The sequence below is a fragment of the Chiloscyllium punctatum genome, chromosome 4 (assembly GCF_047496795.1).
Source record: "Chiloscyllium punctatum isolate Juve2018m chromosome 4, sChiPun1.3, whole genome shotgun sequence".
Classification (NCBI taxonomy): domain Eukaryota; kingdom Metazoa; phylum Chordata; class Chondrichthyes; order Orectolobiformes; family Hemiscylliidae; genus Chiloscyllium; species Chiloscyllium punctatum.
In genome coordinates this window covers 66,851,590-66,869,819 of record NC_092742.1, presented here as the reverse complement: position 1 = coordinate 66,869,819, position 18,230 = coordinate 66,851,590, and the positions used below count along the sequence as shown (strand labels likewise).

Sequence of the window (18,230 nt, the reverse complement as noted above, 5' to 3'; positions counted from 1 at the left end):
CTTGATGACAGAAAGAACATGGAGACTCACTGCCACCATTTTAACTCTGATGGTATTTGGTGCTTCATTTCTCACATCAATGCTGAGACCAACGTCAAGTTGTCTAGGTTAAACTTAAATAAAGCCAGCAGTTTATATAATCAATCATTAACTGGCGCATTCTCCATGGTAATACCTCGATCAATCAGGATCCACCTGCTAAACTGGTAAGCTTGATGAATGCAAGTCCAAAAGCTTCAACAGGAATATTTTTCAGCAATGCTTAAATTCTGGACTACCAAGCCCCAGTATTCTGAGATTTATCTGTAAGAATGTGTTGATGTTAAGTAATTGCCATTATTGTAAAGACATTACCTGGAATGTTGAATCTTTCCACAGGAAAGTTAGTAAGCAACTCAGTTAATCGATCTTTCTCCTGGAGAAGAGTTTCTTTCAAAGAATTCTCCCTATTACCCCTCGAGTTAAGTGCATCAATCAGTTGATTTAATTGTTCTGGTGATGAGTAAAAACACCATCGATTTGGCTTGTTTACTGGCCTGTGCAACTCTGCTACATAGCTGGGATCAAGATTTTGGTCCTGTTTTGAGGTAGATGGCTGCAATGATTGCAAAGGAGAACCTGGAGTGTTTTGGTCCTGAGAAACATTTCTATGGTTATGTGGCTCATGCTGTTTTAGGTCCATCTTCCCTGAAGCTCTGTTCCCTGAGGATTCATTGCCTTGTGCTTTATCATAAAGTTTGTTTCCCTGAGACTCTAAGTTGTTACTTAGAGTTTTGACTGGACAAGGCTGCAACATGTCCTCCATCAAACCTTCATAGTCTTCCTCCACAAATAAGCCAGGCACAGAATTTAATACCCAATACCGACGGTACATACGGTCACGGCCCAAAGGCAGAATATTGGTGCAGGATGTAGCATTTTGAATTTTTCCTCCAAGTTCTTTCTCCTTTCTCTGCTGCTCATGTTTTAAAGCTTCTTCTTCCTCTGGATTTAAGACTTCCTTCCTTTCTACCACAGATTCTTCCATTTCTTCATGGTTCTGGACACTTGTAAACCCAACTTGAGTTTTCTTTCCTATGTATACACACAAAGGTTGGAAAGCTTCTACTATCAATCAAAATACAGTTTCCCAATAGATTGAATTATACATTTTAACAAGGAGGTAACCATTCGGCATAATGCTTAAATTTCAGTAACTAAAGTTATCTATCCTCAAAGTGCCTTTTTCCCATTTCCCTTTCAAACAATTATTCAATTATAAAATAAAAGGACAACTGTTTACCACACATACATAAACTATCTTTTAATAGCAGCAAGTCTAAAATGAACTTAAACACATTTTCCTGGCATGTCAAAATGGAAAACTAAGCATCAAGACAGGAAATAGGCATTTGATTTTCAACCTTTTTGATTCCTTTTACTTGGTCCCAATTCTTCCTCATCTTCTGTTGCTGTATCATGGCCTCTATCCTTGTGAACAGACTCGTGGCTCTCTGCACTAGTATCAAATTCTTCCTGAGTTGCGCCCTCTTCACTTCAAAAGAAAAAGACATATTTACATGAAGGCAACAAAAAAAAAGACATTCCCCAGCCAATAAGAATGTTTTATTCTTCCTGGAGAATTGTACAAGTTATAGTCCATGCTGTGAATACAAATAAATATCCCTCATGTTTTAAGGAACTAAGTCAGAGTAACAGGTCACAAGAATGGACAAGCCTGCTGTGTGATTAATTAACTTGCATCTTGGGTCTCAACTCTAATTTCCTGCATGTTTCCCAAAACTTCCCATTCAGCTAAGAGTTCAGAAATCCATATCATAGTTTTGAATACTCAAACCATCTAGTCTCCTCTTCCCCCACCATCCAGAGGTCCAATGACACCAACTAAAACTGAGTTTTCTTGTATTTTTCAATTCATTCCTCAATATGTAATCTTTCCTCTCCAACAGCCTTGCATCACCCACATGAAACCTAAATACAAGCTCTAAGAACAGCACTTCACCTTACCACTCGATAACTTAACTTCTGATACTCAGTTGTTTCAAATTCATAGGTGCATCAGTGGCCCAGGATTTGTTTCCCCAACTTTAGTTGCTCTCAAGATGGCAATGAACTGCCTACTAGAAATGCTGCAGACTATTTGTTCTCAAAGGTGACTGTACTTTGTGTCACTGGGTCAAAGTAATTACCGCTATTTCCCATTCCTAAGTTAGTAATAGGTGGTCCATCCAGTTTCATTCCTTGGAAAGTTTTTGCCAGTTTGATCCAACTAAATGGTCTGCCAGGCCACTTCAGGTGACAGTCAAGAGTCAACTACATTGCTCTAGTTTGATTGGGCATGAACAGCAATTTTCCTTCTTTGAAGATCTCAGAATTCCAGATTTTACTCAAATCATATTCCACCATCTGGTCTTCTGAATTATTTGTCCAAACACATTACCACTGCATTTGCCTACCCACCAACAAGACCAGATCATAAGCAAATGTTTCCTGTGAGCTGCATGGCCCACAGTCACTCAGATTCTGCTCAATGTGCGAACACAATGACTTCTAATTCTGGAAGTCACTGCTGTGCACAAACTTGAGTCTGGAAGTACCTGTGGAGACAGGAACAGAGTTAACATTGAGTCCAAGATTTTTCAGAACCCTCTCCACGGACGTTGCCAGGCCTATTGAGTTTCTTCAGGACATCTCTATTTCGTAGATCACTGACTGGACAAGATCAAGCTTGGATTCCACCATATCCTGCACAGTTGTCCGGACGTGAAATGCCCAGATGTAACAAAACAATGACTTAATTACCCTCTTTGCAGATACTTACCTAATTGCAGGATTCCTCAAATCTGTTTTAATTTTCAGTTGCTAGAGTCTCAAATATTTTGCTTTTATTCCATCTAATATTTTTATCAGATGTTAGTAATTAGGAGTAAAAAAATGTGATTTCCTGTCCAAGGCTGTTACACCTCACTGGATTAGCTTTCAAAATTAAGTCCCCCATTATTCCTAGAGTCATCACAAAACCTAAAAATTTTATAGAACGATACAAATTTATTTGCAGTTTAGACTCAAGTTGACAAAGCACGGACCAGGTCTCCATATTCAAGAACACTGTTTAATACAGATGAATAGATTTTAAGTACAAATAATCAATAGGAACCTTTGAAATAACTCGATTAAAATTCTAATCAATGTACAATATCTCCTAACACATACAAAGAACAAGCGTTATGAACGAGGGAAAGATTGGAAAAGCTATGGTCACGGCCCAAAAGGCTTGCGAAGATAATCATTTTGCTAACTGGATTGATGCTTGTAGACCTTGCTTTTTCTAGTTTCACTTACTTGTCGGAGGCACAGAGTAACCGATTCACATTTATAAAGCTCTCAGATTGAGGTACAGTCACAGATTATACAAACAATGAGGGAAAATAAGGTCTTTTCAGGCTTGTGCTGCCTTTTCACTACAAACCAAAAACTTTAAGATAGACTAGCAGCTCATTTTGCCATGATCCTTCACAAAACTCTACACTTGCTGTTTTATGAGCCATCTCAAGTTTAAAAAAAATGCTCCATCTGATCTTTCCCTCCTCCCCAACATGGCACTGAGCTAGACTATGCTTTTTAGTATCTTGGACAATTTGGACAACTAGAGTGGTCTGTCAACAAACTTTTAAAATCTCAACTCTGGATTCAACTCCTGTTGCTTCATAAAACATTACAACTGGAACAAAACGTATCTACAATACATGGATGTTTGCAACACATACTATCATATCCTTGTGCATGTTTTTTGTCAAATATCAACTTAAGAAAAAAAACTTACATTGCACTTGCTTTTGAGTTTCTCTGTTCTTCCTCTTTTATTTGTTCATGTCTATCCCTGATCTTTTGTTCTTGTTCTTTCAGGCGCTCTTCTTTTTTCTTGCGATATCTATAAACACAGACAAATTTTATTTTACAAGGAGAGTACAAAGACAACAGCACAGCAAAGTGTCTTAGAATATTGTCAGGGTCAGGTGGGTGTCATTAAGCTTTCTTTTCTACCATGGAGAGAAATCATTTTCTCAGTTTTTCAAAGGAGAAATCATAGATTTTAAGTTAGAGTTAAACAAAAGCAGCAAATAGCAAGAGAACTACATTTGGAAGACCGGTTATAGAAGGGAAATATCTTAACATCAGTGGTCTGAAACACTTAGCAGCCAAATGTACCTGATGTGGATTTTCACAAACAAAGACCTCCAAACTTGTTTTAGTCAAACTTCACCAAATCAGCTTGCAATCACCTGTTTCTCGTTCAGTCAAAGTGTAAAGCTTATGAAAATTGAATTGCTAAATAAAAAAAACAAGTGACTGGTCATACACTCAAGGCATGGTCAAAATGAGATGAAACGAGGTGGTGAAAGAAAGAAGATTAATCATTTGCCAAGTACATACGATTTAGTAAACAGACCCCGCCATAACTGTGCAGAGTCAAGATTAGCTTGGTGCTGGAAAAGCACAGCAGTTCAGGCAACATCCGAGAAGCAGGAAAATCGACATTTCATCATGAAAGGCTTTTGCCCAAAGTGCTGGTTTTCCAGCTCCTTTGATGCTGCCTGACCTGCTGTGCCTTTCCAACACCATGCTAATCTTGACTGATTTCCAGCATCTGCAGTACTCACTTTCGCCGAGTTGAACATAAGCATACAGAGTCAATGGCAAAATGAATAAAATTGACCTGGGGAAGCATGGGTGTGCACACCGGGGAGAAAGGTGTTCATTACAGACATTCAGCTTAAACCATAAGTACTGCAAATGGAATTTGCTGGTTCAAGTCACGCATTGTTTAAAAAAGGTCTTCTTTGCATGTACCTGAATTTCATTTGCAGCCAATACCACAAACTGACCAACTATTTGTTAATGTCAATTGCTGAAACCTTGCGGTCTGTGCAGAGACAGACAAACTTCTTGCATATAGAAGAGTGGCCGTGCAAAAAACTAAATTAATTTAATCTGAACAGATTGGCAACTAGCCCAAGGTAGTATAAAAATGTACTACATAAATATAACATTCCTCATACACAACAGATGAACTTAATTGATTCACTCATTGTAATAACATATCCAGTCTGTAGTAATTTTCACTGGTGTTTATGTATTTAGACCATACCTTGCTGCAGCCTCTTCTCTCCCTCGGCGGTGTTGTTCAGCTTTCAGTTCTCTGAATTCCTGTCTTGTCTGCTTTAGGATCTCTACATTATCTTCAATGAAATCCCTTGTGGAAACCAAAGTCAGCAGCTGTCCACACAGAGCATGCAGCACCTTTAGCTTCTCCGCTAACAAAAGATAGACATGATTACAAGACAGTTCCCAAATTTCTCCAGTGAAACCTCATTTCATGGCTTGGAAATTGTTGCCACCCTCAGTAGGACCAGTCAAGAGTGGATCAACATGGAGGTGGAAGGCCTGGATGGAAATACTGCCAGTCATTTGACACTTGAATGTTTCATGCTTAATACTCCAGCCTGTTTAAGAAAATAGGAACTAGAGAAGGCTACTCACCCCTTGGAGTCTGTACTGAATGGCAGGACAATCATGGCTGATTGAAACTTCAATACCTTTTACACAGCCCATGAAATCAAGTGACCTCTCCCTTAAAAGACAGAGCCTCCTCACTCCTCTGTGGTACAGAATTCCCAAGATTCACAGCCCTTTTGAGTAAAAAAAGTGTCTCATCTACAACTTTAGTAGAATGTCCCCTTCTTTTTAAATTGTGTCTTCGGATTCAAAACTCCTCAGCCAGAAAATTATCATACTTGTCCCTAACCTGTCAGTCTATCCCCTTTAGCGTATTTTAAAAATTTTAATGAGATCACCTTTCATCTTGAAAGCTCTAGTGAAGAGGGGCCCAGTTTGCCCAATCTCCCTTTCTGGACAGTCCTGCCATCCAATATTAGGTCTTACAGCTGGTGATTAAACTGATCTTGCATAACAATGAAAATTGCCTGGACAGGGATATTTCAGTTTCTTTTCAAGTATCACAAAAGTGACAACTTTTAGTATGCTATTAAAGTATAGTTTCATGTCGGCTTTTAAAAAATTCATTACGTAACATTTGTAGAATCTTGTCAAACAGCAGATTCAGAAAATAATCAAATTTGAGAAAACAAATGATTACAGAAAAACGACAAATTTGATTTTTGAACAAAATCTTATTAACCTGGTGTCAAATCGTACACTGGAGTATTTGTTAATTTCTTTAACAGCCCTGGATTACTCAGCCTGAATTCAACACATGCATTATCTGTGGCATCAAATCCACCCTGCTGCTGGTAACGATACTTTGCATTTGCTGGTGTCACATCAGCCCCTGCCGCCAGAATGTGAAGTCGAAGGATTTCTGACAACGTGCAGCTATCAAGATCCAAATCACGCAAAGTGCAACCTGTGATAAACAAGTGAGAAAACATGTTCTTGAAAATTACCATGTTAAACTAAATTATGTTTTCACATTAGAAAAACATTAGAAACACAAAACATTAGAAATTAATCACCACCTTGATAGAGCTGGGGCCATGCAGCAGCAAATGCAGCAACTGCCGAGACTGCACTTTTCGTAGAATCGAGATCTTCATCCAATGCATCAGTTAAATCTGCATGCAAGATATACATGATTAAATATGCCAAAGACTCAAACTGTGTAATCAATGGCAAGGTCAAGAACAATTTGTGAAAATGCTAGAATTTATTGTGAAGTCTTAACAATACGCAATACAAACCTAGGCAAGGAGGACACAAAGAAATAGGGATGTTAATGGATTTGCCAACAAGGCAGATGATGTTTCTGTGTTAAGCTGAGTAGAATAATAAAATCAATACTTCTCAAAATGGTAAAACTCAGAATATCTTGGAAATGCTTGTATGAAAAACAAGTCGTTCTGATAAGGGACAGAAAATAAATTAGTGGAAAATGACAAACAACTCTTAATTGCAACACTGTACTAGGTCTCCATATTGGAAGAGGATACACTTGTACTACAGTTAGTATATAGTGAAGAATCACAAACCTAGATCCCTGGGATGATAAAAGTTACCCTATGAGGTGGAGTAAATCAGATCTATTCTCTCAGATTTAGGTGATATCATTGTATTAAACTACGACACTCAACATCACTCGTGAAAGATTTGAATAGGGAAGGGGTTGAGACTTGATTTCTGCTAAACAATCTAAAACATGGGGGGGGGGGCAAAAATCAATATTAGCAGCTGACTTTGGATTGAAGAAGAGGATTAATTCAGAGGATTATGAATTTTCAGAATTCCCACTCCAAAAGGGCTGCAAGTGCAAGAACAAATAGCACTACCACAAATCCAACCCAAACTCTGGATATTGACAACACTTGTGCCTTAGGACCCTTGAGTCTTCATTATGAAAAGATATACCCGCAACTTCATCAGCAGATGCCTAACAGATAGGTGTGACATAGAAAACGTCATGGAACCAACAGCCAGACTTCAGCCCACTGGGATTCATGACAGCTCATAAACTGACAGCCATGTTCATACATCTCACCACAACCATCTTTATTTACTATCTTCATTGCATATTATAATGGCCAAGAACCACAATGGCAACGTGACAGTACAGCCACAAGGATGGACTTAAGTTTAACTGAGACAACTAAGCTTCCATTAAGGCAAATCTAACAATCTACTTCAGACCTAACAAAGTACAAAACATAGCAAACCCGGAAAAGGTAGAGTCCAGAAACAGATGAATACAAATAGACAGGAACAGAGTAGAAAATCCAGCAGCATGTACAGCAGATAGAACAATAATGCCTAGATACGCAACAGTTGAATTAAAAATTACAAATTCTGAAAATGAGACTGAATTGCCCCAATGTTAGACAACTTTATGGTGCTTTAATTCAAGTTTAAGAAATTAAGGGCAATAAACCCTTAAATGGGTTATTTGCTACATTAGCCAGTGTATCGACAATGTCACTGTGTCCAAAATCATGACTCCTTGCCCCAAGCAGAAGCAATGAATAACCGCTGCTGAGGATCTGTGACTGTGCCTTCTGATGATAAGCAGCCCTCACAACAGCAAAGGCCAATCTGTCCCAGGCCAAAGAGACAGAGCTTGTGCACGCGCAGAGGCTACACAGTCTTAAAGACAGCAGTGATGTGTGGAGCATATAGAAGGATATTCAGGCCATCACCAACCACAGAACAGCATCACCTGCTTGTGATGACGCCCCCCCCCCCCCGCTCCTAGATGGGTTGAACTACTTCTTTTCACGTTTGAGGCCCAAAATGATGTGGCAGCAAGGAAAACCATTGTGCCCCCCCCAACCCCCCCGATGATCAGGTGTTGCGTCTTACCATGACAAATGTGAGGAAAACTGCACGCAAGGCTGCTGAACCAGATAACATCCCTGGCAGAGTGCTCAGAGTATGTACTGGCAGATGTTGAAGTAGTCCATGAGAACATCGCCCCAAGCTGCCCCATGGCTCTGAAGTGCTTCAAGTCCAGTGTCCAGTGTGCCAAAGTAGTCGTCAACGGCTATCACCCCATTGTGTTAACACCCATCGCGAAGCTCATGAGGAGGCATACCAAGACCCTGCCGCCCCCCTCACTTGTCACCCTACAGTTCTTATATCATCCCAAATGCTCAGATGATGCCATCTGCTCACCCACCTAGACATTGTTCATCGACTTCAGTTCTGCATTCAACACTACCATTCATTGACTGCTCCTTGGTGAAGGCTGCTCCTTAACTGTTTCATTCATGAGCATTCATAAATTGTAACTTGTCCACTACTGTGTCCTTTATCTTGTCAAGGATTACTATGCTGTCTTGCATTTTTTGCACTTTTCACTGCCCTCCACTGTGTAAGACTGCACTCCAGTGCAGTCTGTATTCATAACGAACCTTGGTCCGGGAGGTACGCTGTTTCGTTTTTATTCTACCAGCTATGTATGGTAGAAATGACAAATAACGACAAACTACACTTGGGCCCCCACCAAAATATAATTCACGGGTGTATCACTTTACTATGAATTTTACTTGTTGCAAGTTAACATTCTGGTCTGTTAACGTAAATGAAAAGAAGAGTCATGTAAAGTTCAGCAAACAATTTGCTGGTTACATTGCTTTCAAAAAAGAATTTTCAACCAGACATAAAACAAACAAAGTCGAACCTTTTGGATCAGTTTCTTTAAACTGTTCTTTGGCTACTTCCTCTTCCTCTGCATGTGCCTGAAAAATGGCAGTTAGGAAAAAGAACAGCAATTCACAGAGTGGCCCTTCAGTGTCATTTCCAACCAGTGCTTCCTCAAGGATTTCTGCGAATTAATCAGAAACAGAACAGATCTTCCAGAAACTGTACAGCAATATATGTAATCATTAGCACTCTAAACTGGATTTCCCAAAAAAAATTATGGCTATGAATTAGCACAAATGTGGCCAACTTAGACAAGCTGGCCTGTCAACAAATCACACTCAAATATAACCTTTGAACATAATAAAGAATCCTTCAAATAAAAAGTTGTTAATCAAGCTCAAGCTAGGTTTTTAATGGATTATTGAAAACCATTTCTTTTGCTGAAGAGCAAGTGGAACTTGTCCTTGCAAGTCCAATGGCCTTATGCTCTAACCTATACAAGGCAAATTATGCAACCTTTCACTTTTACCAGAACTCAATTTCTTACTACGGACCAACATTACTGTTGAGAAACCAAACATGACAAGGGCTTCAACAATACAAGTCACTCAAGACAAGGTAAATTACACATTAATACAGAACCTTAACAGGAGCAAGCCAGGATCAACATTTCAACCAAAATGTATTGAACACAAACATGCAACACAATTCCCCAAAATGGGGTTCCAACACTTTCCCCACAGCCCTCTGCACTTGTCATGATCCTCACTGAGGACTGAGGAGCAACAGTGAGATGGCTTTGGAACTTTTGAACTAGAAGGCTCTCTAGTTTGCTTCCCACTGTTAGCATATTGCAGCTGCAGGTTAACAGATATTACAGCAACTTGATAATATTATTCCAGCAGCTGCAAACTCAGTAGTCAAAGAGTAGCCGCTTTATGGAGAGAACAGCTTTTCAACTAGCACACCACCCTAACTGACACTTGTCAATTTTATCAGCAATCAAAGCATCACCACAAGAAATTCAAGGTCTAGACAAAACCAGAGAGGTGAATTAGGAATTTACAGTAAACATTACTTTGTGACCAACATTTCAAACCCAAGGTTAAAAACAGAAATGTTATGGTTGAATAAATTTGGGCTTTAAATGTAGGTTGTCAAATGAAAATACCCCCAATGCAGTATATTTTCCTTACAATGCGTACTTAAGTCAGAATCATTACCTAGAGTCATGCCATCTGGGAACTCATCCTGGAGGTCAAATAGGTCTCCAAATGCATGCAAAAATTCCAGAACCATTAATGCATCACCGAAAAGCTCTGGTGATAACCTGGTCTTCACAGGCATTGGAACTGGGAGTTCCTATTGAGGAAAAAATTCTTGTGAACATCTTGTATTTGACATTCAAATGTAACCAGTAACCTCCTCACTGATCATAATACATTTTATTGATGAAAGTACGACAAAAAGAGCCATGAGTGAAAAAAAAAGTCCAATGTTACAACTTCCCAATTTTCTTTAACATCTAGTCAAAGCCCCATGTCTGCTGCACTCAGCTCTATGAATCAAGTGGGGTTATGGGTTGACCAGCGGAAAAAAACCATTATCTTCAGAAAATTACACAAAAGTATACCACAATCTGAATGGAGGTTGAAATCATACTTATGAAACAAAAGTAAATTTAAACAGTTTTTTTAAAAAAATCTAAAAGCTGTTTTGCCAGCAGCTGACAATTTGCTCACGGAGTTCTGTGCAGACATCAGTGCTTGCACTGAACCCAGCATGCAAACTGATCCCCGGTAGAACCACACGATTTTCAATGGAGGTAAGCGTTCTTGAAAACATCATTCCCTAACTCTTCAGCAACATTATAACCAAATCACGCTGCCAGAGTGCACATTACCCAAGAACTACCTGCGTCTGTTTTCAACCACAAGACAGTGGCAGAAAAGTATTGAGGATTCTGAGATAACCTGAAGAAGCACACCTTTTTGAAGGCTGCTAAGCCTGATCAAGTCAATATGACAACAACACACAAAACTAAAGTTTACATGATTAGGGACAGTGTGCTGACATGCATAAAGAACTGTTTACTGAACAGGCAACAGCAGGAATAAATAGATCTATTTCTGGGTGGCAGGCAGTGATAAATGGGTTACAGAACAAGTGGTGCTTGCAGGCAGCTCCTCTAACTAAATCATAATTATATATTATTCACAATATATATTTATCATTTAGTTAGGGGAGCTGCATGCAAGTTTGCAAACAAGCTGGGGTGGTGGTGAACTATGACGAGGATGCACTGTGTTAAGGATGGCCAGATGATACTACTTAACTGGACAGCATCAGTAAGAGAGTTACCAGCATTTTGCTAAGTATGGAAAGTGCAAGTTATAAAGAAAGGTTGGATAAGCTGGAACTTTTTTCTTTGGACAGGAGGTTGAGAGGTGACCTCAGGTTTCGAAAATAGTGATGGGCAAAGATAGGGTTAAATGGTAGGTAGGTTTCTCTAGGATGGGCGTTTTCAAGACAAGGGGGCATATTTAAGGAGAGAGGACAGAGAGCCTAAAAGAAAAAACTTTTTCCCCCAGAGGGGACGACAGAGGTGGTGGTAGATACAAACAGTTACAATATTTAAAACACATTAAGTAAACAACAAAATGTTTGGAAGGATATGGGCCAGGAACAGGCAGGTGGGACTAGTTTAGTTTGGGATTATGCTTGGCATGGCATGGACTGGTTAGACTGAAGGGTCTGTTGTAACAAAGAGTCAGTGCAATTTGGACAAGTTTCTTCAGTGGGCAAATGTATGGTAGATGCAGTCGAATGGGAGAAACGAGAGATTATCCACTTCGATAGCAAAACCTGGAAAGCAGATGACCTGAATGGCATTAGACTGGGAAACAGGAGATGAAACAAGACAGGAAGTATTCATGTAAACTAGTCAATGACCCTTAAAAATAAGATGACCTTCACATAACTGAAAACATGAAATCAGTATCTTTATTTGCAAATTTCTTTTAAGTAAATATATTAAGCCTTGACCATTTGAGAATATTAATTATGAGTACCTTCAAGTCTTCACACTCCATATCTTCACGGGGTTTATTCCATTCTTTGAGATATTCAGCATATTTCCGCTTTTCTTCTCGTAATTTCTCTCTTTCCTATACAAATACATTACATAAATGAGGATGTAAACAAAAACCTTAAAAACCCATTTCCACAGTTCCTCCATCAATAAAATTTCCATTTTTTAAGAACTAACTGGATCAAATGATTTCTGGTTAACAAGATAAATATAAAAAGGAAACAAACAGTGCAAAATGCCAACAAAACAAAACGTACAGTCACTGCACAAGTTCACAGTGCAAACGTATTGGGCCTAATTCTCAAAAATAAAGTACAGCACAATCAAAGTTCAACTTACATAGTGTCAGTTTCCACAAACCTTTGAAACTGAAGTCTTCTAACAACTGCAAAACTCACTTTTTCTGCAGGTTTTATTCATTACCTTCTCTTTCTCCAATTTAAGACGTTCTTTTTCTTCCTTCCTTTTCATTTTCTCTTCTTCCAGTATTTTCTTCAACTCCTCCTTTTTCTTTTCTTTATCTTCCTTTTCTTTCTTCTTTGCCTCCAATACTTCCTTTCTTTTCTGAATCTCATTTGCTAGTTCCTCCTCTTTTCTCCTTTTTGCTTTCAGCAAAAAAAAAAGGAAACAGCTAACTGTTAATAATAAAATGAAGAAACTTCATTTTTAAATCATCTTGACAGCAACCCTGTCCTGTTTTGTAACTATACTACTGTTTTGAAGAGGGAAATGTGTGAAGTCCTCAATAAGTCTGCCATTCCTTATGCTTCCTGTTGTATGTTCCCAATGTACCAACCACATCGTAAGCCTCACTGAAACGTTCTCTGGACTCCAGTGCCCACAAGCTTCTGTAATCCTAGGATGACAAACATCTGGCTCATGATCTTCCATCAAGATCTGCACTTATGTTGATCTTTCAAGATTGCACTATCAAGTAGCTCATTTTTCGGGTCGAACTGATCCACATCATTGGCACTCGACCTTGCAATAGCTTCACTTTCTACGCCAGTGTTATTCTTCGATTTACTGGACTCCACCTGTGACTTTCTGTATGATCTCAATGAAGGACAAACTTCCAGGAGACATGAAAAGGTAAATTAATTTGGCTACATTTCCACAGGGCTTCAGGGGAAACAAAGCTTTTTCAATTTAAAAACCAACAAAACTGAAGTAAAACCATTCAACCCTTGGATTTTCCCCAGTCTCACTTTTCAACAAAGCACTGTTGAATTTAACAGGCGCATTAAATGCAGCATGAAAACTACCCATTTTTACAATTCAGCTGGAAGGAAATGGACTCTAAGGCTGAAATCCCATCATTCATATGTTATCTAAAAAAGCAACTGACCACATTTCTCAGTAAGACTAAGTGTGAAAATATGCAAAGCATACCTATTGCTCTCATTTCTTCCTTCTGCCTGCGCATCTTTTCACACTCACGTGCAGATTTGTTTCTGTACTTTGACAGGTCATCCATATTAGTGCCATCTGACTGGTACTGAAAAAAAAAGTTCAGCTAATTATATTTTCTTTTGTGACAGAAGTGTTAGAAAATAATTTATGGCCCACATGCAGATTTACAACGCAAATGTTTGCGGCCAGAACTAATCAGGGGCTGAAAATACAGCTATTCTGTTCCTAAATTTAGTGTTTGCCCATGTATCATTTTCTGCTGCAAATCAAAATGGAAGGTAAATCCATGCCAGGTATGAAGGAGGGCAACAGCAAAAAATATCCACAAGGAAGTCCCTATCAGAACATAAATTTTCAAACTGTTCTGTTCACATCACTGCATTTTCAGTTAACCAACTAGGTAAGTAAAACTAGATTCAACAGGTGCCTTGCCAGTCTTTTCTGACTGGTACAGAACTGCTAGGTCAATTGAGGCAGCATTACATTGCCATATACAATCATAGAATGCCGAGAAGGTAGAAACAAGGAGGACTTTTGTCCATTAAGAAATAGATGCAGTTACCCAAATCCTTTTTTCCTTCCTGTATAGCACAGATCATTAGATGAGGTAAGCAGTCACACAGCAGTTAATTATTGAAACTCTTGAACTTGGGTTAACATGGACACGAATAAACATGCTTCGTACTGAAGGTGCTTCTATGCTTATTATCATACACTTCACCGAAAAAGCTAATCATCTCGAACCTTGTCAAAACTTAACAATTTGCACCCGTTCGAATTCAAGTTTCAACTGAATCCTTTCAAACATTTCATAGTCTATTTACACCACACGAGTGCAAATCCAGATGCTTCGAAATCTGAGAAAATAACTTGCATTTAAATCATTTTCACAACATCAAAAATCTTTAACAGCGAAATAAGCACAATGTAGCAACAGTTATAATACAGACATTGTGTAGCTCATTTGCACAAAGTAAAACCCCATGAAAGTTAAATTGATCAGTTAATCAGCTGGAGAGATAGTCATATCTTGGTTTAATGTCTCATCTAAAAGACAACACAGTGGATGGTATAGAACCTCTCTATTGCACTGCTACGTTTGGTTTTTGTTCTGAAGGTTCAAAGCCTAGGGTAGGACATGAACACAAAACCTTGAGGTGCAGAATTCTCCCCAATGAGCCAGAGGTTCAAAAATCGAAGTCAAAATTACCGCGGCTTAAAATAACAGCTTACCACACATGATACTTACATATGCTGATGAACAGCGATTCTTCAAAGCCTTTGCCCGACCTCTGTTTGCAGAATTGAAAATAAAGGTGGATGGGTCATCCGGGAACAAATGGGAAAAGTTCTGCTCTGAAAGCTTGTACTTCTCAACAGTTGCAGACTGTACAAAAATAAAATAATTCAGGCACAATATTAAACAGTATTTCTAACATTATTCTGTTCAAACAGACATTTAAAAATACTGAACAAGTTTGCACAAAGTAATTTAAACTGATTAGGTTAACACCTGAAGCAATGTAAACAATTTTAAAACCTTGAAACTGTTGCTCTCAAGTTATGGGCTTAGCAGGTACAGGTCATGCAAGCATGACTCAATTTTGACAGAACAATGAAATTCGTGGGAGTTACAAGAGAAGGAAGAGAAAAATGGAGGAATCAGGCAAAAATGCCCAGATGCACAGTCCACTTGGACTTGCACACAGACATCACGTGTTATGTAAAACACTTCAGGCTTGACACCAGGGATGATGCAATAGCCCTTTTTTGTTTTATACAGGACCTTCAAAATAGTAAGGTGGTCACATTATGGCAGCTGGAGAGATTGAAGTCCAATGAGTAATCGGCAACAGTATAAACTTATGTTCCAGTCCAACCACAGACACTGACTCAAACACATCAATATTTGGTCAGGCAAGTTCTCAACAAAAACAAAAATAGAATAAGAATCCAGATAAAGTCAGCACCCTCAGTCTTCTTTCAAAATGAAAGTATTGTATCTTCGAATGTACTTTCAACTGGCATCAACGGTGCTGTTGAATTTTAGCCATGATATCCAAGATACTTTGAGAATCCACTTACAAATCAACCACAATGTTGAGAGCCTGGAGTCACATGTCAGTCAGACCAGCTAAGGACAACATTTCTTTCTCTCATGGAGCTTCTTTCTCTAAAGTCGACCAGATGTACTTCCACCAAAATAAATGATACTGTGATCCCAAAGATTAAATTCATACTGAAGATTCAATTATTCATTGAACTTCAAGTCTCTCCAGCTGCCATAATGTCCACCAGATCACTAACATGGGCCTCTGATAGTGACAGAATCACTACCCATAATGCTTGACACCAAGGTAACATTTGACCAAGTGAAGCATTAGGCAGCCCTGGAAAGGTTATCAGTGCAATTGGGAAAAACTCTCCACTAAAATCAGCTGCACCAAGCACAAGACAAAGGTGTCATTATTGATGGGTGTCAACCATCTGACTTCAACAAACTAGTTCATTACCACTGTATTAAAATGCATCAGAAATGACTAAGAAATCTGGATGTGATTGCACCACAGGAAAGTGTGAAATTGGGCAAGTCTGACAAGGGAGCAGAGTGACTAAGCAAGAGGAATGAATATGCACACAGTGTAGCCTTTTCCATGACTGGTCCTTGGGACACTGTCGTGTTCTACAGTAGCTTCATCCAGTGCTACGTCCAGTCTCATGTGGGAAGAAATCCAGGTATGTAATTTCAGGTATAATCACGAAACAGCTTTGGGAACAGATATAATATTCTGCCCTCATTATTGTTGGAGACTCTCTTGTTTTCTGTCCTTCACCTCAACCTCCCCTAACATATCAGATGATTGGTAAAATTGCCGTGTGAGCTGCAGGACTGGCCACTTATAACCATTCCAGCTCCACCAACCACAAGTATGCACTCTCACCCTTTGTAAACCCAATACTAATTCGGCAAGTTGATGCACATGATTAAGATAGCGTATTGTCACCAAACAGCTCATATGCTTCATATCTAATTTTCTAAAGGATACTTTAGATGGTGGGGGGTGGTTATTAACCAAGGAAGAACACAAATGCATTAAACACAATGTCAAAACACAACAACAAACTCTGAAATCGCAAAGATTTGCTGATCAGTGTTGGCTTTAGGCCTGACACGGAGTCCGTGAATAAATGAAAGATGTTTGAGGTGGAGACATGAGAAGCAATTGAGAGATTACAAGTTAAGGAATCACAACAAACTTTAAAAACAAAGAACTACCAGCTGGGCTGATACTGAAGCTGGAGTTGGTGAAAATGAACTAGAGACCTTGATTGTACAAGTTTACAAAGTGCAGGAGGTGAGAAATCAGCCAATGCTGAATTAATGTAAACTGCGTTTTGCCTCCTGCTGGCAGAATTAGTGCCAACACACCTTACACGTCATCAGAATCCATGAAGAGGGCAGATTTAAGACTACTACAAGCAAAAAAAAGTAACTTGATTTTATTTCATACAAGTGCACATTAGTAATGAGAAGGCATTATCACATGGCCTTTCAAAGAGTCAGGCACAAACAAGATGAAGATGATCGATTAAAAAGTCCAGTGCAGAAAGCTGTAAAACAAGGTTAGAGTCAGTGGATCTGGAATAGAATTAGACAGTAAAAATTTCTCTTCCTGGAATCAAGATTTCAAACGATTCAATAGAGCATCCATTTTGTAATTCAATTGAGACTTAAATAGCATTTATGAAAGATCAAGCTCCCACTCCATCTAGTGGTTAAATCTATCATAACCAAAAAGGCATCCAAAAATGTAGTCATAGGAACAGATGCAAAGGAGGCAGCTCCAGGGGGTCAGCAACCTATTCCCACAAATGGGGATACAGAAATTAGGAAGGGCCTTGCATGTGAACATACACTCAAAGGAATGATGGACTTGGCAGGCAGACAGATGAATTAAACATTTCAATTTACAGCACAGCTACAAGCTGCACCAATACAAATCGATGTACAGGGAAAATGCAAGGGGCCAGACCGGAGTGTGGAAAAACAGGTTTGCTCGAGCCCAATCTTTTGGATCACAACTGTTGTTATTTTCTCAAATGGCAAGTAGTAATGATTGAGAAGATGAAACGAGAAGAATCAATCTTGGTGTTACATTACTCGTCCAACTTCATCTTTCCTCCGCCTACACAAACTGATCGCAAAAGTCCTGCCTTCCAATTCACCACAGACATTGCCTTCTGTTCTCCTCCTGTTCCCTGTCTTCACATTTGCTCATAACTTATTCCATCTACAACTTTTCCAGTTGGGACAAAACCATTAGAGAGTCTTATTTTTAAACAAACTATTCAGTTGGTCATCAAGCTTTTCACAGTCACCAGAACCTGTTAATGATTCATCTTACCTTGACTTTCAGCATGCCATGTCTTAACTCACAATGCTGTTTAAGGAAGAGCTTCAGTTTGTCTTGGGAATACTGGTGTTTCTTGCGACTACAAATGGAATGAAAACCCAGAATGATTGTATATGTGTACATGCAATTAGATCTTCAATAGGATGAAACTTATTATGGCT

The 18,230-nt window shown here is 39.0% G+C and overlaps 1 protein-coding gene across 3 annotated transcripts in view; it reads right to left on the bottom strand.

Annotated features, from left to right (window-relative positions):
- baz1a (bromodomain adjacent to zinc finger domain, 1A) overlaps positions 1-18,230 on the bottom strand; it is a 59,636-nt gene that overhangs the window by 30,924 nt on the left and 10,482 nt on the right. For all 3 annotated transcript variants that reach the window (XM_072568938.1, XM_072568940.1, XM_072568939.1), the window contains exons 6-18: positions 18,061-18,148; positions 14,904-15,041; positions 13,634-13,739; positions 12,665-12,846; positions 12,222-12,317; positions 10,374-10,512; positions 9,188-9,331; positions 6,537-6,632; positions 6,200-6,424; positions 5,150-5,315; positions 3,824-3,931; positions 1,404-1,534; positions 355-1,074 (exon numbers count right to left, since the gene is read on the bottom strand). In XM_072568938.1, coding sequence (XP_072425039.1) covers positions 355-1,074; positions 1,404-1,534; positions 3,824-3,931; positions 5,150-5,315; positions 6,200-6,424; positions 6,537-6,632; positions 9,188-9,331; positions 10,374-10,512; positions 12,222-12,317; positions 12,665-12,846; positions 13,634-13,739; positions 14,904-15,041; positions 18,061-18,148 — 2,339 coding nt within the window. The remainder of the gene's footprint in view (positions 1-354; positions 1,075-1,403; positions 1,535-3,823; positions 3,932-5,149; positions 5,316-6,199; positions 6,425-6,536; positions 6,633-9,187; positions 9,332-10,373; positions 10,513-12,221; positions 12,318-12,664; positions 12,847-13,633; positions 13,740-14,903; positions 15,042-18,060; positions 18,149-18,230) is intronic.